Consider the following 20,943-nt stretch of genomic DNA (forward strand, 5'->3'; position numbering starts at 1 on the left):
GAGCTAGTCTCTCGTTCTATGCGCTAAAGGAATCAAACAAATTAAGATAATTCAAGAAACAAGGCGGCGAAGAAGCCAAGTCGAAATCAACGCACAATTAAAAAAATCAAATTTGTGGTTGCGGCTCATTACAAAACAGTGAGTATAACTTATAACAGTTAAAGGAACATGTAAAAACAAATTGGAAAATAAAATTTCAATAAGCCATTCTATATGGAAACAAATTTTTGTTTTGTTGTGGTTTGTCCCTAATAAAAGTTGTTTAAATAAAATCACGCACTGTTTTTTTTGTTTTGCGAAATGGAGTTGCTAAATTTAAAAATGGCTCGTTGATAACTGCAAAGTATCAGCAAAACGAACTGTATGCAGTATGCACAAGACATTTTTTAATAAATGTCACGAAAGTGCAGCAAGCTCAAGGAGCCACCTCATAGTCAATCTAGAGATGCATGAATATATTTATGTGACAACTACACCCCGTCACAGAGAATAAAGTATGCCTTAAAATAATAGGGAAATCAGATATATGTGAAGATTTATGTGATAAGATTTGTAGCTGATTTACTCACCCACTTTAAAGGAACCCACACATGAGGAGCCGTATTCAGCGTTGGCGCCTTCTAAGTTTGTGGTAAATGATTTCGGCTCGATTCCAACGTTTGGTTCGCGATAAACTATTTTAAATGATTATGGTGCGGTAGCTGAGCCATATGAGAGGACAACCGAAAATAAAAGCACAAACAGGACGGAAATTAAAACAGCTAAAAATAATTATACTATAGCCGATATGGTTATTTATAGATGGGGTTCTCCCGCTGATAATTTATGAGAACACAAATTCACTTGGATTCGAGCAAGTAATTGGCTGGCGATTTAATGGATATTCACAGAAATTAATTTCGTTGGTCAGAGCACTCTAATAAATTTGCATTTGACATCCACCTAAGGCTCAGGGATTAAGACTTCTCACATCGGATGTCATCAAAAAGATTTTATATCTCTTTGATTATTTTTCAAGCACATTCGCACACGAATTTATTAAACAATGTATTCTATGCGCTGTGTTGGTTTAGCTGTGGGCAACTTGGCTAACTCGAGACACTGACACTGCACACGACACACGTTCGCGACGGTGGTGCTGGTGGTTGGTGGTGTTGGTTTGGTGGTGCTAGTTGCAGTAGTTATACTAGTAGAAGGGGGAGCGGACGGGCGCCTGCAAGAATCGAAAGAGAACAGAACAATTCTCATATGAGACACAAGTTTCGTTTATATCAATATATATCTGAGGAATTCTGGAGTAGTGCTTTATTTATACACATATATATTGATAATGCAAGGCATGATCTAGGTAAAGCTCTCAAGAAGAAAGTAGACAGAAGTAGACATAGAAAGAATATGCACAGATATAGGGAGGAGGTTAGGGTGTAAAATAGATTTTTTGCATTTCGCTTAATGAGTTTGAAACTTTTTTTAGGCACGCGACAAAGAAAAGTGGAATGAAAGATGGCGTTTTCACAGCCTCAGGAAGGTTAAAACAAAAATGTATTTGGCAGCCAACGAATTTAATTAAGAATAGCATTTTTCCATGCCACAGTGTGAATATATTTATAAAATTGTGAAAATGGAATTTAAAATTATTGTATAAATGTTTAGAAAACATTTCAAAATAGCGCACACCCACGATAGGACAGGGCAGACAGGCTACCAAAACAACAGACAGGCAAGATAGGAGAAATTGTGCATGAGAAAGAAACAGAAGATGGGGCTATAAAACAGCTTTTAGGGACAGACAGATTAATATAAATACAGTGAGGGTGAGGAAATAAATAAATAAAATATCCAAAAAAGTGGAACGGAAAGTTTTACATCACAACAACAGCAGGCGCATGAAATTCAATAAATATATTTGTTTGTATGTACAGTATGGATATAAAATTTTAATATGGCGTGTAGACATCAATGTGTAGAGAGAGACAAGGATGCGTTGCGGTGTTCATTTATTTGAGTGATTATTTGTTTATCTACATTTGATTTGCTTGTTTGATTTGGGGGTTAAGCAATTGTGTGTATAAAATATGTCAACAAAGAGATTACTAAATGTCTAGTTTATTTGTGAAATATATTTGCAGATAATACAGCACACGAGGAATAAAATTTCGTACATATTTCGGTTGAATAAGAAAGAAGTGGTTCCAAAATCACACGCTCTCTTGACACTTTGCCTTCCACCCTTGACACCGAAAGTGGGCTAACCGGCAAATTGCACCCCTAATTACACACAAGCAACACTTCTCCCACCCCCAAAACCCTTTTGTAGCCCGGCAACCGAAGAAGCTGAAAAAATACCGAGCAGCTGTCGTCTCACTTTCTTATCAATCAAACGCAAACACTCGCAGACAGTCGCACACTACCACACTTATCCGTATAGAAATCGTGTGTGGTATTTAAGTTGTCAAGCTTGTGTTTGACATATACGTGCAGTCTGATAAAAAATAAAAATTATACACTTAAAAATATGAGTGCCAATAAAAGGTTACACTGTTGCAATATTTTTTATAGATCTATATAATTTTTTTGTGTAATAATTCGGAAGATTATCCCGCTGATGATACAGTATGCGTGACAAAGTGTCCACCGCCAGCCAACTCGATTGATGTGTCCGTCAGTTTGTGGGCCATTTAAGCGGTCTATTATGCGGCAAATCTCCCCAATAATGCCTACCCCACATGCCACACATGCCCCATAATATGACAGCACGAATCATCACTATACTCACGGGCTGTGTTCATTTGCATGCACATCAACACCTTAACAAATGGACGCATTACCACTCTCCCACCCACTCAGAAGATGACGTCGAGAACTAAGCCAAACAAAACTGATCCATCACACAGAAAATCAATAAATATTTGCGCCCTGCCCCCACCCACTAGATTACTCGATAATGAGGATAATGGTTCGTTTGGTGATTTTCCAAAAAGATTTTTTATTTTTTCATCTCGTTTCTGAGCGTGTGCGTTGATATGCCTTTCATGTTTTACGATTTTCGTCTGGAAAATCAATGAAAATTCCTCGCCAGACATAATTAAATCTCTCATTTGTTTGTACACACATATAGTTTTTGAGATTTTCGAACTTAAAATGGTTGGGCTCATTCCATCAATCCTAATCAACTCGACCTTCCCGCCAGTGTGGGTTTACTTTTTATATATCTACGAATTGCCAAATTCAAGGGCTTAAACCGGTTTCAGTTACCAGACACACGCACTTTTTCTGCTCGTATTGTCAGAGAGCCAAGTTCAAAGAGTAAAGTCGGAAAAAAGAGCATCATTAATCATTTTCAAGCGGACAATCTCCGCATCGTCTGTCCGAGTTTGTTTGTGTTTTGAGTTACGCATGTGCGTTAGTTAATTTGTATAGCAGCGTTAATTAACCAAAGCGAAAAGGCTTTTGTCCCTACGTTGTAGCCTCTTTGACTGTTCTTCTCCCAGCCATTAGCCACAATAAACAGACTGTAACATTTGGAGGCCGAGAAGTATGACGAGCGCGACAGGCATTGCAACGCATGAAAGCACAGATTGGAGAAAAACACAAACGGAGAAACTACCAGAGAACTTAACTCAAAGCAATCAAAGAGCCCACAAATAACACAAGTCAACTCACAAATACAAGATCTTAAATCTTCGGACTTTTAGATACCCCATAAATCCAAATCTACTACAAATTGATTTCTTTTAAATACATGATGCCATTTAATTTGCCATTAAGTTTTATTTTATGTTTATATTCAAATGTGGCTAGCAAGCTGATTACTTTTAAACCACTTACCCACTAAGAACTGAACTGCTGTGACTAGTTTTAATATTTGGGGCCAATTGGCTAGCTCTTTCAACAGTTCACTATACCCTCATCCAAAACCGGGTATTAAAACCATATGAGTGCAGATACAATCGCAAACACTTAAAAACACGAGAGCGAGGCCCGAAGCTCCGAAAATTTGTGCTCAAGGTCAGACGCGTTGAAATTTCGAAACTGGGCATTCAACTTGATAATTTATGAAACGCGTTTGGGTATAAATACAAGTAGGGAAGGGTACGCGTACAACAACACAACCCAAAGACCGAAAATGAATCGAAACCCAAGGCAAAACGCGCAAGCGTGGCCCCAGAACTTTTCGCATGTGCGAAAGGGAGACGACAGCTTGTCCAAAAATGGAGCAGGGAGACGTCTCTGTCTGCCAGAACGATGTGATCCATTGATCGAGATAGGTTCCAGTCCGGCTTTATTCTCGGCGCAGTTTGCAAGGGGTCGGTGTGACCGTCATAAATTTTCCCTTGATGATTTGATTGCTGCTGTTTTGGATTTTTTGTATTTTTCAAATAACCATTTTGTACTCGCTTCATCCCCAGCGAAGTTCTTTCAACCCAGTGACTCAGTTTGGATTGCAGTACAGGTAAAACGTGTTTCAGCTTTCGGTTCTGTTTTGTATTTAATGGGCTTTTATTGCGGCACGCATTCAGCCTTGGCAGTGAAACAAATGGATTTTAATGCGGCGTGTAAATTCTGTTATCTAGAAACAGCAAACGAGACTTTTGCGGTGGGCAAGAAACAATTTCTCCTAATGACTGATAAGCGAAACTAACAAACGGTTGATAACTATGAACACAAAGAATATTTGAGAGCAATTTTTATGTTGACAATACATTTATCCGAGTTTGGCTTTAATGAAGTTGTCGTTATAGAACCACCTGACTACGGTTTATCGAAGTTTTTCCACAATACCAGTTCCCATTGAATCGAATTCCTCATTGACAGTCCAATTTTTTAAGATAATTTCTCTCAGTGCTTTAAACACACGAGACATTTATCGGAGTGGGAACAACTTAAGAAGGCGGCAAGAGGGGGGAGGCGATTGGGCGGTGAGTACAGGACTGACAACTGTTAATCAACAAATTGATGACTGCACGCAGCACATGCGGGTGCTACATTTCATTTACTTTCGATTTTGCACAATGCGATGGGAGGGACAAACAAATGTAAGGGGGAGGAGGACGGTGGTTCTCGGAGGAGGAAGGCGGAAGAGTGGGCGTGCCAGGGAAAAACTGGCGTCGACGACAATTGGAGACTTCCACTAAATCCCGCACTCGGAGCCAAAGCCAGACGCTAATTTGATATTTTAATGGCTTTTTGTTTGCAAATTACGCTCGACTTGGCGTCGCGTCACCCAGCACTTCCCTCCCGCCTCCTTACCAAACACTTTTTAAATGAGTCGTTTGTGTCTAAAATAACGGCGCTAGTTGTACGACACTGGTTACTGGATCCATGTGCATGCTCGCCCGAACTTTTATTTCAAAATTAACACGACTCGCAGAGACTGCTGTTTGAGTGCAAGCGTGTAGGTTGAACAACGAACAAATACTCGATCCTAAAAGCTAATTAGCGGAACGCATTTTCACAAGATCTTTGCCAAAACTATACTTTGGATGATACAAATGCAATATCCCTTTCCCATTAGAATGATTAAAATAATACAAAATGTTAACTATTTTAACGTGTTTACGTAGAGAAGCTACTCTATTTCAATATTTTTATAAATCATTCCTCTTTCAAGCCAAAAATACGCATACGGTGTATTCATTAGCACCCGCGAGGGAAATAAAACCAAACACACAGCTCCGTTCTCTGTTCCTAGTTGACCATAGGAACCAAACCCCACCCGCAGGCGAACTGTCAACGAAATGAAAACCTACATGGGACAGTCAAAGTAAGGTGTACGAATATGTGGTCAAAACCACAAAACCACAGCGAAGCAAAGCGGACCCGAATAGCGGGGCAGGGGAAAAGAGGATCGCCGTTCCAAAATTTATGAAAATTACGTTGAGCATGCCAATGAGTCAGCGAAATTATGCAAAAGAGGTAGCGATGGATAATCAGAGTTGAGCAAATGAAAACGAATAGCGTTGCAATTGAAAAGGTCGTACGGACGGAACAAAGGGGTGGCGAAAAGGGTGGATACGAAAAACAACACTCTGGTTAAGATGATCGAATGGGATAAATCGGAACTTCACAATAGGAAAACATAAACAAGTCGAATGTAGGTACACACTAAAGTGAACCAAGAAATCAATCAGACTGAGGAAGTACATTACCCATTTGACTTAACCTGAGCCAGAAAACTTGTTGACTTGGTGAAAAAGGCTATTACTGATTTTCGTTGAGGTAGTCGAAGATTGTAGGGCAACAGTGCGCAATCACGGACAATGAGTACGAGACAGAGACAGCGAAATTGAGGGAGAGGGGGATTATAGAGTGCGTGGGCTGCAGGTAAAAAGAGCAGGGTGCACGAGTTCGGAAACAGGCAGACCAGAGTGTAAAGCAATAATGGTAAAAATGTATTAAAACAAAGATGGTTAAAATTATAGGTAAATACGAAGTATGCAGGCGAGAGTGAGAGGGACTTACAAATCAGTGAGCGGGATGCAGCAACTTGCTCTCTTGTCTTTATTGTTGTTATCCGTTCAATTTGTAATCCAAAGTGGGATTCGTTATTTGGTAAAACTTAATTCAGATTATGTTTCTTTCGTACACTTTGATAATTTAGACACGGCTTGGAAAATACGAGGGCTTGGCAACACAAAATATGCAATCACTGGAAAATCAACGCAAATTAAAATCAGGGCTGTACCGATTTTAAGCACTTGTGATCGCCACGCAATGGTGTGTTTTTTCTTATTTTCGGTTTGTTATTTATGAAAAATTGCAGTGGCAGCTGTTTGTGGAAATCCCAGAAAGTGTAAAAGCAATTAAAATTCTACTTTAACATTTAAATGCAGCAATTACTGCCTCTCTGATTTATTGAATTCTTTAATCGTTATGGATCTTGTGGTATTCAACAACACGATTTTATATGCTTTTCTGTGTACTTTCTAAGAATTGTGCCACTTTTACTGCAATAATTGCTTATCACATTTGTGTGGAACTCTTTCGGTAGTTAACTAGAGCAATCCCATGGCATTTCGGGGCACTGCGGATATTTAAACCAATTTCTGACAATAAGCAATTTGACTGTTTCACAACCACTGCGCGAATTCCAGTGCAACTGGAAGACCACTAAGCACCGAGGGTCCGCGTGATCTTGCTTTGCTGTTGTTTTCGGAATCCCTTCTCGCTGTTGGGGCTGCTCCAACGCACCGACAAGGAACAGAAAAGACGAAGGCGACGCGCAGCACACGGCGAAGGAACAGGGAAGGACTCGAAAAGCTAAAACAAACGGAACGGGACCGAAACGATGCACAAAAGGGAGTAGTAACTGTCAACTTGGAAATGGCCGGGCGACGCTTCCGATTCCAGTGACTGGAAACGCAAATCCGACTACTACAATGTTATTACTGCGCACGTTTGTTCCCACGATTCGTCAGCTGCGCGTTTGGCGGCAAGAGCTTTGTTCGCGCACCTCGCTTTAGCCTTTATTCGCCGGTGATCCGCGCAAACAAGACGCCGCTTTGGTTAATTCGCTTATTTTCCTCACGCGAGTGCAAAACTGTCGATCGGTGGTGTTTTGTTGAATTCACTTTCTGCCTTTCTGCCTGCACTTGATTTACCGCTACGATCAGTTTTAACTCGCCCAGTGTGACCGCGGCATCGGCGATCAATATTACCGTCGTTTTCTGGGCACGAACGGCCAGAGCATTTTCCAACGACCTCGGACTGGTCTCACCGATAGTCTCCCTCTTACGTTGGCACTTACGTGGCTCTTACGTTGGCTGATACTACGTGACGTTACCTTTAAGCTAGTTGAGATCGCAATCACGATCACTCTTTTCAGCCGAGACTCGAACCATTTTCTTGATTTCCGACGTCAAGTCTCTTTTAAGTTCCAACAAAAAACTAACGACTTCTTGAACTAGATTTATAAAAATATAATTTATTTTATATATATTTTTTAATTTGATCTTTAATTTTTTATTGAAAATTCAAAACAAAAATATAAAAAGGAAGCAAACTAAAGGTCTACGCATTAGTGATATTTATTTATCAATTGTTCAGAATTGTATAAAAGTCTTCAGCCACATGCCAACAATTTAACGAGCGGTAGAAATCCAATAGTAAACATATTCCATTTAGATAAGGAAATGCTTGAGACACCCAGCTCGAATTAATAACGCCAAAAAACGTACAGAAATGATGACTAACAACACTTCAATTTTTAGAATGGCTAGGTTAATAGCCCCCACTTTGTCCGATCTCCTACTTGTCAGATTTCAATCATTGTATAAATGTTCCACACAGTAAAAACTCCAAGTTTGAAAGTGTGAAAATAGTCAAAGGTATTTTTTGTCGCACAGGTACAGTAGGAAAAATTAGCTTAGCATACTTACGGACCCATTCTCAGGTAATCAGTGCGTTTAATTTCTAGAGACTAGTCTCTAATATTTTGGAGCAAGAACGAAAGTGTTGTTGCCTGCCGCAAAAGAGCTTGACGGGCGCTCTTTCCAAACGCGACAGCTCTCACTCTGCCGGCCTGACGTCGGGCAATTACAAAAGCAGTCGCCCCAAATGAGCGAGCGCCAATCGCCAGCGGGAGCAGTTCGGCGTTGGAACTCAGTACCCCGCGATCGCGCAGTTCAGAATCGAATAGAAGCGGAAATCGAAACAAAGGCGCAAACAGCACGCGGCACGCGGAAAACGGGTCGGACAACATAGCAAAACAAAACCCAATTAAAATCAGATATTAATAGGAAAACCAAAGTACACAACAATAAAAAGGTTCGGTTAGCAAGTGAATCGCAATTTATTTATGGCGGGTGCAACAATGTGGTCGGACGTCGTAGGAATGCCCGCAAACGAATTGTTGCATATTTGCTTGACTTAAAATGAAAGAAATCCGTCAATAAAATGTGAAGTGTGTGCAGATTTGTTTTTGATAAATTCAGGCAAAATGAGAGCAGGCGACCCAAAGAAAATTCTACCGGCCGAAGGGGGTGAAGGTTGTCAGGCTTTAAGTAATTTGCAAAATGTTGGCAAAAATGCTCACAAAACATTCGAGTGAGCAAATATTTGCAGAATGGGCCCGAAAGAATATGCCACACAAACACACACAATCGAATCTAAATACGCACACAAGGACACCAAACGCATTGAATTGATTGTTTTTTCTTCGTACCCGTTACACACCACATTGAAGGGAATATCGTATTCTTGTTTATCTGGCGTATAAACAAGATATGCTTACTAAAACACCGGCGGGCCTGGCATAGAAAATCTGTTTTAATGCACACGTGTCTGTAGCTTTTACTATAGTTTGATGAACTTTGATCAGTTGTAAGATGTTTTAAAAATGTAAGCTTTCAACGTACTTGATTATATAAATTTCAACTTTTATTCAAAGCCATTTTCAAATATAGAAAATTACCTTGTGAATTTAATGGCACATTCTAGTCCAAATGAAAAAAATTATTTTCAATTTTTTTATTTTATCACTAGGCAGTGGCATTGATAATAAACTTGTCAGTGTACGTTTGTATAAGACAGAAATATCTGAAGTGGTAAGCAGGTCAAGATTATTTTTACATTTTTCCACGCCGTCTCTGAACCCGTCGATTTAAACACATATAAATAGTATCTATGTACATGTATACATTTAAAATTAGAATATAAAACCATTGTCTTCATTAGATTTTTCGGAGTGAATAGAAAATAGGCTTAATGTTTTTGTCGTTTTTTGTTTTCCCTGACGGAAAACCACGTTTGGAGCCAAATATAAACTCTGTCGATATAATGTAGGTTGTGTATCTTGATTTATAAATAAGATGATTTTAACTGCGAGTTATTGCCTACGTTTTACATACGTGTGCATTTCTATAAAACTAAAGTAGATTACGGAATTATTTCGTTTTTATTTCATGTTCCTAAGTATGTCACTAAAGCTCGCTGTATCTGTGTCATTAACAGTCACTGGGACGAATTGAAATGGTCATCAATTATAAAGAAAGTCAAATTAAATTGCAAGATAAACAAAAATATTTTTAACTTAACACACATATTTTGGATTCTAGAAATTAATGTTGAACCTAGTTTGAAAATATCCAGTGAAATACAATTGGGAATTTTAAAGATTTATCTGTTGTAGAATAGGACATCCGGAGTTCGACACACCTGCACTAGTCCACAACTATGTCACTGTTTTTATTTTGGGCGGCATTATAGGTGGACGGCACCACCACCCACCGCCTACAGCCAGCCAACCACCCAACTTTCGACGATTGGCAGTCGTCCACACGTTGCCAACTATTAGAACAATTGAAAAAGAGTGTGCGGGTGTATCTGGGTGGCACTGAAAAGTATCTTGTTAGCTGCGCTGATACAACTGTAAATGCTGAGATTTAAATTCTGTTTTTCCCCTTTTATTTTTTTACGTATGTATAGTATGTGTTTTTTTGGTTGCGTATTATCGGGGAAATTTGCACACTAACTGAGAACGAGACTCGAGCTCAGGCAGATTGCCAAACAAGAGGAATGCAGACAGCAAAAAATCGGAAAAATAACAAACCCGAAAAATATCTAAAATAACAAACAAGGGAATTTCATGGAAGCAATATCCGGCCGAGGGCTGTGAGGGGTGTGTGTGTTTGCTCAGACAAAGTGCAACAGTATCCACATCGGTAGCTCCTCTGCAATTGCATTTGGTCAAATGTGGAGTTTTGCCAGATTCGAAAGCGAACATCTCCTAAGTTTTGTTGGTTGCCTTTCCATCAATCTGATTATATGTATGATTTTCAAACGGATAACTATATCATTTGTGATTTTGGGTCCAAGTTTGCAAATGGTTGTATTTAATAGGTTTTCAAGATTACATTTAACAAAAGCTAAACATATTATTTTAAAAAAACTTATTACTGTTTTTTTATAAAACATAAAAATTAGTTTGGAGTTGCGAATTATTGACTTGTTTATTTTTGTTTATGTTTTTATATAGTTTTTGTTAAACCGTTTACCGTACCGAAAAAATATTACGAGAATTGTAGTACATTTATTGCATCAGAAAACAATGATTAATGGCATTTGAGGCGCGTAATTCTTATTTACATTAGAAAACATACTATTAAATAATTTTGGTAACAATTGTTTCATAAATGAAGTAAGCTGTTTATAATTACAAATAATTATTATTTTATCACCACACACATAACCAAAACGATTGTTGTAAGACAATTCGTTAGGTTTTATTTCGTTATCTTGGTAACTTTTATCAATGCGCAAGAATTGTGGTCCGAGTTTCTTGCTATTCTTTTTTTCATGGTATTTAATTTTGTTATACTGTTGGTACCTTATAAGTAAGCTCTAAAAATGTGGTTTGCCTTTGTTATTTCGCAGAGTCTGTCTATGAACCAAAAAACCGAAGAAACTTAAAAATACAAAATGGCTGACGTGGAGGAAGTTCCCGAAAAAGGTGAGATCGGTAAAATCTTGCCCAGCAACTTTACATATCCTATTTTATTTTATAGTACCACGCCTGGGGCTGCGACACCTGCAGGCCGGTCTCCTCTTCTATGGACTGGCGGCCAACACAGTCCTCCAACTTAACGTAAGCGTGGCCGTGGTGGCGATGACCAATGGGACCTCATCGAACGATAGCGACCCGCCCGTGGGTAAGCGAAAAGGCAGCAATAAGACCAAGCTCACCCGTTTTCCCACCAACCCTTTAGCACTACAATTGGTCGGAGGAAAAGAAATCGTACATCCTGTCGAGCTACTACTGGGGCTGCGCTCTGGCCCAATTCCCCGCGGGCTATCTGTGCAAGCGCTTCGGCTCCAAGGCGGTCCTGTTCTGGGGCACTCTGGGATCATCCCTGCTCAGTGCCCTTACAACCTACGGGGTTTATGCAGCCGGCTGGAAGGCGTACTGCGCGATTCGGCTGCTGCAGGGACTTTGCCAGGTGACATGGCCCTGCATCCACCAGCATCTGGCTAACTGGTGTCCCACGGCGGAGCGAACGCGTCTGGGAGCGTTTGCCTACACGGGATTCGATTGCGGCAACGTGCTGGCCATGTACGGCGCAGGGACGATAGCCAGTTCCTCGCTGGGATGGCCGGGCATTAGCTACTCGGCAGCCGGGTTGGGTCTGGTTTGGTGTGTCCTCTGGCTGCTTCTTGGAGCCAATAAGGCAAGCGAGGCCAGGTTCATTGGCGAGGCGGAGAAATCCTATATTGTGGGCGATCTCCAGCGGTCGGAGAGGAAGGAGCCCAAGAAAATGGAGATCCCCTGGAAGGGCATTTTCACCTCAGTCCCAGTCCTCGCCCTGCTCTGCGCTCGTTGTGCCGACAGCTGGGGCTTGACCACCATGCAAACCGAGTTGCCTACCTACTTGAGCGGCGTCTTGAAGCTGGATATGAAAAGCAATGCGATCTACTCGGCCCTTCCCTTTCTACTCATGTGGGTGATGTGCTATGTTTACCTGATTATTGCAGATGTGCTGCTGCGAAAGAAGTGGATGAGCTTGACAGCGTTGAGAAAGACCTACACGAGCATTGCTCTCTGGGCACCGGCCACCATAATGCTGACGCTCGTTTTTGTGGGGGAAGGGCAGAAGTCCTTGGTCCTTGTGTTGGTAACTCTCAGTGTGGGCGTGAGCAGTGCAGCCACGATTGGCAGCGAGCTGAATACAATTGATTTATCACCAAACCACGCCGGGATCCTGGCCGGTCTCATGAGCAGCTTCACCAATCTGATGGCTCTGCTGACGCCCCTCGTGGTGGGCGTTTTGGTAACGGACACCAGTCAGCGGAGCCAGTGGCAGGTGGTGTTTGGCCTGGCTGCCGGAGTTCTGTTTGCCGGAAATGTGATTTTCCTAGTTTGGGGCACTGCCGTAACACAGCCGTGGAACGAGTCCAAGGAATCGAGGCTAGAACTAGAGCCGGAGGAGAAGCTTTTTCAGCACACCAAACTCGAGATAGCAGCTGATGGTTCTGATGGTAACGGAATAGGCTTAAGACTGAACTGTGCAAGCCCTTGAGAAATATATTTATATTTTTATTTCAAAGCTTGTTGTTTCGATTTTCGTCCAGGAATGTGTTGGATACTGTGTTCTATTTTTTTTTAGGTCAGAACGTTGGAAGGTAATCGGAATGGAAAAGTGTCTGTTTATTGGTAGGTATTTCTGCAAGGTGACTTTAATTTTGAATTTTGTATTGCAGCTTGATATTAATGCAGGAAAAATGTATGGTAAATGAAGAAAATTAGAAAATATAAAATTGATTTACCAGCATATGAGAGATGTCAATTTCATAAGCCTTTCCTGCCAATTTCTAGTCATAATTTACGACCGTCTCGAATGCTGTTCCAGCTTGCAACAGATATAATTCTTCCTTGTCCGGCTTAGGCACTACCAACCTTTTGCCGCCTTTTCCGGACACCTGTGCAGCAGGCCGAAGCCTGCATAAAGAAGACATTAAAACATGTAACTACAACCAGGAATCGCATAAATAAATAACAACAGCTGCTCACTTTCCGTTTGCAAGACAAGCGCTTTGTGCTCTACTGCATATTTATAGGCGCATAAAATATTGTCGTTTATTTTTAATTTAATGACAAGAAATTTGTGCGCCTCCCCTCTCATTTCATCCTGGTAATGGCCTGTAGCAATTGCAATCTATCTTCCTGTTTCGCTCTCCATTTACGACAAAGCAAAACAATTACAAAAACGAGTATCACATGGACCAGAAGCGATAATCAGCAGGGGAGACAAGGCTTGAATCATCCAAAGAAGCGTAGAGCGCCCGAAGCCGCCACATTGGTCAGTGGGCCATCCGTCAGTGGTTGAAATCAAGGGGCGGCAGAGTACGCAGCTACACTGGGAAGAATTCAGATACAGGGTACAAAAACCCACTTTAAGAGGAACAGAGCTGCAAACTGAATAAAATATTCGGTAACGAACTGTAGTTGATCCCTTATGTCCTTTCAATTACAAATATACAACTACGATTGCTAAAACTAAGGCTAAAAAAGATTAACATCCCATTCGTATAATTCGAACGACACGGTTTTCATCAGTGTAGTCACTGTTTAGTGAGCTCCGGCACGTTGATAAAACATTTCGCTTCGTTACGTTATATTTTATTTTATTTACAATACGCACGCAGTTTACTTTCCCCCATTTCACCCACTACCGCCCCAGCAGCATTATGTATACGCCGCTTTGGCCATCAGCGAGGAGCATCGTTTCGGTCATTATTTGGTTACGTGCGCTAAATGAGACGCAACCGAGACACGCCCATCCGCCACATTTGAATTACGTGCGTGAAGATTACGTTATTTATAACTGGCCACCATGGACCCTCGGCACTCATTTTACTTTTCTCACCTTTATATGTATGGTTCCCATCTTTAGCAGCAGAGCCTTTTAGCGAAAAATAAATGTTGCGCTTAAAAGTTAACAACTAGAGGCGGCTAATGATGCTGGCTGGCAGAGTGCATTTTCCACCGATCCGCTTGCAACTCGCTTTGCAACCGGTTACACCGCTCCCGAACTTAAACTACCCTTCTTGGGATACTTAAGGTGCCTGACGCATGGCCTTAATTAAAAGGTACTCTCTGAGGCAGTTCTTCGAGAGAAATGAAAGTGGACACCAAATGAGACGCACCAATTAATTAACATAAACAGTTTATTATTACTGGGTTACGCATACAATAACTTGTTTGTAAAAGAAAATGGGAAATGTGTGTTTTGCATTTATTACTATTATTAGCATCTTTTAATTATCGTCAATAATTTCTTTCAGTGTATGAATGTGTGTATAAAAATCAACTTTAACTGCAAGTCAAACTCAAATGCAACACAAACCGAAAAACTTTTTTGGATCCCTTCCCCAGGAACATGTTGCACGTTGGCAACTTTTTTAGGCACCTGGACGCGTGTCTGCCGAGCGTGGCAGCTTCTAATTAATGTTCACTATCCCCCAAACTTTTCCCAGTTGCAGCAATACTGCATCAGCTGCAGACTCTTTTCTAGCTGCACCTCAACTTTAAAAAATGTGTAGAATATTCTCTATGTGCCGACGGGCTATACTCTACAGTCTCGAAGGATTCAATTTGTTTTGAGTGACAAGTTGTAAGCCTGATGCTTAAAGAAATAATAATAAAATGCCCGTGATTAGAAAATATAATATACTTTCTCGGAAACGCAGAGTATGGTAAAAGGATGCTGAGCAAAGACCAATTCACTTTGCTTCAACTCATTCACCGAATCGTTTTCTATATTGAGTTAAAAATTTTCATTTGCTGCATGTGCTTTAATTGCCCACCTCCCCGCGCTCTTCTTTTATCCCGCAGCTGTTTCAGTCAGCCAAGTGTAGCAAACTTTTAAATTAAATCCCTGTAATGCTTTTTGGACAAATGGATTTAGCCCAGGCCATGGACATGGACATGACCATGCGGCTGATCCCGTTCTGGCTGGCGGCTTCTTGGCTTTTTAGCTGAAGTTGTCACTGGCTGAAAACTCGGGCGGAAATGTGCAGCTTGAAAAACTTGCAAATTGAATCTTAATTGTTTTAACATTTTCGGCATTGGCTAATTGCCATGATTAGCACGTTAGGAAAGTTGAACTAAAACTTGATCATATTAATTTCGTTCACTGCTATGTTTCTATGTGAAAAAGGTTGATAAGAGAATAATTTGGGTAAGTCAAAATTTCGTAATTTCATAATTTTTTTTTATTCTTGTCACTCCTATGACTATATGTTTTCATAAACTACTTAGAAATAATGATGAATTTATTCTTAATTGTACCTTGTGAAATTAGTTGCATTTTGCCAAGTACCTTTAGAAACTTGCCCTCATCGTAAACTACTTAGTCTAACAATAGTTTCTTTCATTTTTAGCCAATTGATTTGCATCGCAAATTGTGCCAGGAAGTTTTGAGAAGACCAAGTACAAAGACTTGCATAGATATCTAGCAAGCGGAATCATATTTTCTAGGGCGGCCAGGAAATTTTGATGCCTTTTGTTGGCATAACTGAATATTTTATATCATTTTCCTGGCATGTGGCGGTTGCCAATTGCCAGTATTGTCAGTGTCACTCAAAAGCGTAAAAAATACGCGAAAAGCGCAAGAAGAAATTTTGTTGGAAATAAATAAGTAACGGAGTTGCGAGTAGGACAATGACAACTCTTTGCCAGCCATCATGCAGGCTGAAATTCAGGCACATGCGATATGACAGGATGCTGCGATGGGGTGGTTGTCAATTGTGGGACATAAGGGGTGCACGGAGCGCAGGGGTTGCTACACGGACTTAACGCACGCCAACATCAACAATGAATGTAATTCAATATGCAAATGGGCTGCAACAATTTTCTACTTTTTCCACTGTTTCCATGCACATTTAGCGCAGGTTCCGAGCTGCAATTTTCGTTTCCCCAGCAGTCTACTGATTATGATGCGAGTACTGTATCCATTCTCTGAAATTGAATCCCAAATATTATGCCGCTAACCAAAATAGAAATTCGATTGGGTAGGACCTCTCCTCTCTGTCTTAGATTGTATTTCACTCAGAGCCAATAGCTGAATTAGTTTTATATATCCCCCTTTATGGTTTTATATCCACATTTAAAACTCTCAAACGGTATGCGGCTTATTATTATTTTAAGACAGGAACTAATCACCTGTACAAAATTCGGATACTCTGAATCCGACTACTATTTTTCTATGTGCATAATGCCTGACAAGCGCCAAACAAACGTTGGACATGGTCAAATCATGTCGCTGTGCTCTGCAGCCATTGAAATCGAAGGTTAGGCAAGATGACAGCCACGGATTCAACTCTGACCCAATCGGGCTCGGCACAAATGCAGCTGGTTTGGCATCGTGTAGTAATTAATTAGACTCGCAGGCATTTTATACGAACAAAGTGCAATACCGTTTCACTAATTGAACATGAACATGGCCGTCTCCATGAGGATGATGCACCACTTGCGGTGCAGTCACCCACCGTCCGCCTTTTATTGGCCCCACTCCCGGCGTACACTGACTCAATTCATCAGTCGTCAATGATGACGTCCAAGTGTAGGCCCACAGTACTCGAAATCTCCACACTGCATAAAGGTGGGTGGTGCAAAGTGGCCAGGGGTTTTGCCTTTGGCCAGGCCATCTTATCGCAATCAGGGAGGAGGATGTGTGGTTTCGTCCCGGAGCTGCCTTTGGCAAATGCGACGTGCACGAATATTTCCCCAAATTAAATAAGCACAAATCAAATATTTTACAATTTCTGTCACTGCTTGGGGAACGGTAACGGCAGTCCGAGTCGCAGTAGAAGTAGAAGCACTGAGAAATAAATTGTTTAGCTAGAAGTTTAACCAGTCTGATTTACTATAAACGGTCCTAACAAAAAAAAGACGACCTTTCTATAAATAAGTTAGTGGTTACGGATTCTTCTAATAGCTAAAAGGAATAATTCCAGAATTTTATGCTTAAGATTTCTGCCTTTTGAGTACCCTTTTTCTGTGAGTGTGTGGCAGACATTTTGGCCAAACTGTTGTGGCATGTTTTGGGAACTGAACTGGAGCCTTTCTTCAGGCATTGATTTATGTGGTTTCGTTGTTCGGTTTCCTCTGCTGTTGATGATGTGAATGTGCAAGTTGGTGTTCTGCTCTTCGCAGTCGTCTCTCTTGCAGATGAGTAGAGTTCATTGGGCGTTGTGTTGTAGTTGGTGGTCTGGCTTATTGGCTAAAAAATTAAGTTCATAGTGGCATGTGTGGGCAGGTCTATAATAAGTTTAAAGAGATTGTGGTCGGTGGACATAAAAGAGATGATTAAACATTAATGTTGATTGCTGACGGCGCGAGTTTCAGCAGTTTATTTATTTCACGTATCGATTGCAAGTGAAAACAAACAATGAATCGGGTAAACAAATGCATATTGTAGTCGAACGCTTTGTTTTCGTTAGGCGAGCAAGCTTTGCAAAATTTGTTATTATTACTGAAAAGAATTTGACTTGGTTTTCGTTGTCTGACAACAAGACTCAGTTGCATAAGTACTTCAATCTGAAGCTGATCGCAGGAATTATGGAAAACTCAACTTCTGGTAAGCAAGTGACTTCTGCGAAGTTCATTGATATTTAGCGAACTATCTTACATCTGTTTTTTAAACAAATTTGACTTCTGGGGATTAATATCTCACTTTGTTACTTTTGTCAAAGTGAACAATATTGAACAGTCTATACCACATTAGATTACAATAATGTGGTCTAGCTAATTAGCCAAAAGCGAGGTTGGTCTATGGCAAATTATGACAAATTAAAAAGCGGCATCACCGTGCTATGGGTGCGATACAAAGTCGGGCAGGTGGGAGCTATCCTGACACACAAGCCCCACTCTCCAAAGCTCTTCGTAATTACCGTGAACACTGCAATAACAAAAGGCTGCCAAATGGCGTTGGGGGAGGCAGCAGACCCAGACCCACGAGTGGGCCAAAAGGGTGACGAGACAAAAGCCGCTACTGCCCCCTCATCTCCAACCCGATCCCATTCCCATCGTCATCATCATCAGCAGGAGCAAACGCAGTCACGGTCGTTTGTGGCTCATTGGTTTGCGTCCAGCTTGGGTTATTTTTCATGCCCACCCCAAGCGCCCCACATAAATTAACCGAAACGTATTAATTCTTTTTTACTTCCTTCTTGCCCGCGTCCTTTTTTATATGCGTGCAAAAATTTATGCTTGAATTAAATATGATGACCAAAAAAGCAGTCGCGCAAGGACACGAGGGCACCCTGCAATCGGTAGCAACATTGTCCTTATTTACACATGTACGACACGGCGTATACGCATTGTAATGTACGACAGCCGGCCTCAATTAATCTTGCCACGTGTTTTATGTGCCTCCGCCTTGAGTGCGGAGTTCTGTAAGAGAGAAAAGTTACTGGGTTCGAAGTGGACCATCGTCATGCGGCTGGGCTATAATTGAATTTTCATAACCATTAACCGACGCCGACTTGGTCATTATTTAAATGTAACGACGCTTTATTATTACCCAGTAATCGAAAGCAAATGATTGCGACTTTATAAATATAAATCAAATTAGAAGAATATCTCTTTGGACGCCACCACATGTTGCACGGCCATTTGTCCAACATGTGGCCAAAAGCTAGGACAACACCGCAACATTTATAGCCAAACAAAAGAGTCCACTAAAAGGACATTTAGGCCAGCGGAGGCCACTTAAAACGTTCCATAAGGAGACAGATTTATTTGAGCCTCGGGTGGTTTAAGTGCATCTTACTTAGAGCTATAAAAACTTGAACTTTTATTCAAATGAAGTGAGCAGAAGGCAACTCACCAAATAAGCAATTTCAAACGATGTTTTGTGTTCTGCAACAAAGGTAGATAATGTTGTCGTTAAATTGTGTTTAAGTCGGTAAAATTATTTAAAAATATCACGATTATTTATGTATCAACCAATTGATGCAGTAAGTGATTATAAATCATAATAACACGATACATTTCAAATAATTTTCCAAGATTTTCCTAATTTGTATTCCGTTAATAACCCTGAGAACCTGGTTGGCCGAAATTTAATAAAGTAAGTCAATTTCCATTAAAGACCCTTATTTCCTTTTGCAGATTCCTTTCGGGAGCTGGACTTTGTGTTCGCCCAGGCTACAGGCTATGTGCCATGGCCAGGAATCCTACAAAGGAAACTCCTTTCCACTGGAGTAGTGCAGTTTATGTTCACAAATGGGAGAAAGAGTGTCCCTTATGAAAAAATCTGGCCTTACGACGATCGCAGCAAGGAGCAGTTTATCACAAGCCAGAATATGAAGCACGAGGCATTCCGCAAAGCGATTTGTATCGCCGAGAAACTTCGTTCTGGCGACGTGGATGTTATTTCAGAGGACGCAGACTGGGAGCTGGTATCACCTCTAGAGGTGTCACCTGGAATGTGTCCTGCACTTGAGCAGAGTCGGGCAGAATGGGAGCTCAACTATGTGCGAGAGGTGCGTTTGGAGCGCGATTCCTTGGCCGTCGAGGTGAAATTTATCCAAGAGCTCAACGCACTGCGCAGCAGCTTGACGGTCAGAAAACAGGATTACCCAACCGCCCTGTGGGCCTTGCAGGAGCTTCACGGTCTGGCCCTTAGCGAACTTCTCCTGGTTCGCAATTTCGGGGCCGTGGAAGCAATAAACAGTTTGTGCAGCTTTGCTTCTACACAGCCGCCAGACAGACGAGAAGCGGAACAGGTGAAAAACCTCGCCCGCCAATTAATGGACCGCTTTGCGTCGCATTTTAAGCAGCCATTTAGCACTCCCGATTTCTGGTCCGAGTACTGCTTGCGATCCAGAATCTATCGAAGCCACACCGTGGACATTAAGCCCAATTGATATGGGAACTGGAATCAAAAAAACATTTCAATGTTATGAAAGTTTACTCAGCTTTCAGAAAAAGAATGGTATCTTATCTGTAGAACCGGGTACCCTTAGAAACGTACCAACGTTTCTTGATCAATTTACCATTCTTATATGGACTTTATTTATTTATTTTGATGATACGAAAAAGTACAAAGAACAAATAAAATACATTGATTAAACTTTCTTTGGCCCACGGATGGCCTTATTGAGGAAGGGTATCAAAACGAATGAAGTAAAATAAAAGTATGACAAATATGTGTGCGGTCAGCCAGCCGGCCACCAAAGGAGCGGGAATAACAGGGGGTGAACTGAACAATCGATCAAAAAAGTGAGACAAATCGTCGTGTCTTTTTGTTTGGCAGCAAACAAAAGCCAAATGTGTTCACACCTTGACAGCCTGACACACCCTCATCTACACACACTCGACCTCCTCGACCCTTCCGAGTTCCCTCAGCTTTCGAGGCGGTCAAGCAAACAACATTTCACTTTTTGTGGCGCAGCCAAAAAGGCAGCAGCAAAAGGCAAATTCAATTTGAGCTGTCAAAAATC

The 20,943-nt window shown here is 41.1% G+C and overlaps 3 protein-coding genes and 1 long non-coding RNA gene across 11 annotated transcripts in view; 2 read left to right on the forward strand and 2 right to left on the reverse strand.

Annotated features, from left to right (window-relative positions):
- heph (polypyrimidine tract-binding protein 1 heph) overlaps positions 1 to 7,587 on the reverse strand; it is a 150,183-nt gene extending 142,596 nt beyond the window's left edge. For 2 of the 5 annotated variants that reach the window (XM_065865637.2, XM_065865635.2), the window contains exon 1: positions 6,463 to 7,587. The gene's annotated coding sequence lies outside the window, so the exon portion shown is untranslated. Of the gene's footprint in view, positions 1 to 569; positions 1,214 to 6,462 lie in introns of all 5 variants that reach the window. The other 3 variants (XM_065865636.2, XM_065865638.2, XM_070996363.1) reach the window with 3 other exon arrangements.
- On the forward strand, positions 4,330 to 13,040 carry LOC108010812 (putative inorganic phosphate cotransporter). Of its 4 annotated transcripts, none has more exons than XM_065865641.2 (4): positions 4,330 to 4,453; positions 11,374 to 11,449; positions 11,505 to 11,644; positions 11,706 to 13,040. In XM_065865641.2, the coding sequence occupies exons 2-4, from the start codon at positions 11,419 to 11,421 to the stop codon at positions 13,011 to 13,013; spliced, it is 1,479 nt and encodes a 492-aa protein (XP_065721713.2). In that variant the 5' UTR covers positions 4,330 to 4,453; positions 11,374 to 11,418; the 3' UTR covers positions 13,014 to 13,040. The 4 variants fall into 4 exon arrangements, with proteins under 4 accessions (XP_065721713.2, XP_016931246.4, XP_036675572.3 ...); XM_017075757.4 differs by lacking the exon at positions 4,330 to 4,453 and adding an exon at positions 8,556 to 8,766 and having other exon boundaries at positions 11,505 to 11,648; positions 11,706 to 12,212; XM_036819677.3 differs by lacking the exon at positions 4,330 to 4,453 and adding an exon at positions 8,558 to 8,766.
- A 4,876-nt stretch (positions 13,041 to 17,916) lies between these two features.
- On the forward strand, positions 17,917 to 20,570 carry LOC108010814 (uncharacterized). Its single transcript, XM_017075759.4, has 2 exons — positions 17,917 to 18,074; positions 19,610 to 20,570. Exons 1-2 carry the CDS (start codon positions 18,056 to 18,058, stop codon positions 20,365 to 20,367), a joined length of 777 nt encoding a protein of 258 aa, XP_016931248.4. The 5' UTR covers positions 17,917 to 18,055; the 3' UTR covers positions 20,368 to 20,570.
- LOC139353107 (uncharacterized) overlaps positions 19,099 to 20,943 on the reverse strand; it is a 69,038-nt gene continuing 67,193 nt past the window's right edge. Inside the window, exon 3 of the long non-coding RNA XR_011604250.1 lies at positions 19,099 to 19,357. This is a non-coding gene — a long non-coding RNA (uncharacterized lncRNA). The remainder of the gene's footprint in view (positions 19,358 to 20,943) is intronic.

This window comes from Drosophila suzukii, chromosome 3 (assembly GCF_043229965.1).
Source record: "Drosophila suzukii chromosome 3, CBGP_Dsuzu_IsoJpt1.0, whole genome shotgun sequence".
Classification (NCBI taxonomy): domain Eukaryota; kingdom Metazoa; phylum Arthropoda; class Insecta; order Diptera; family Drosophilidae; genus Drosophila; species Drosophila suzukii.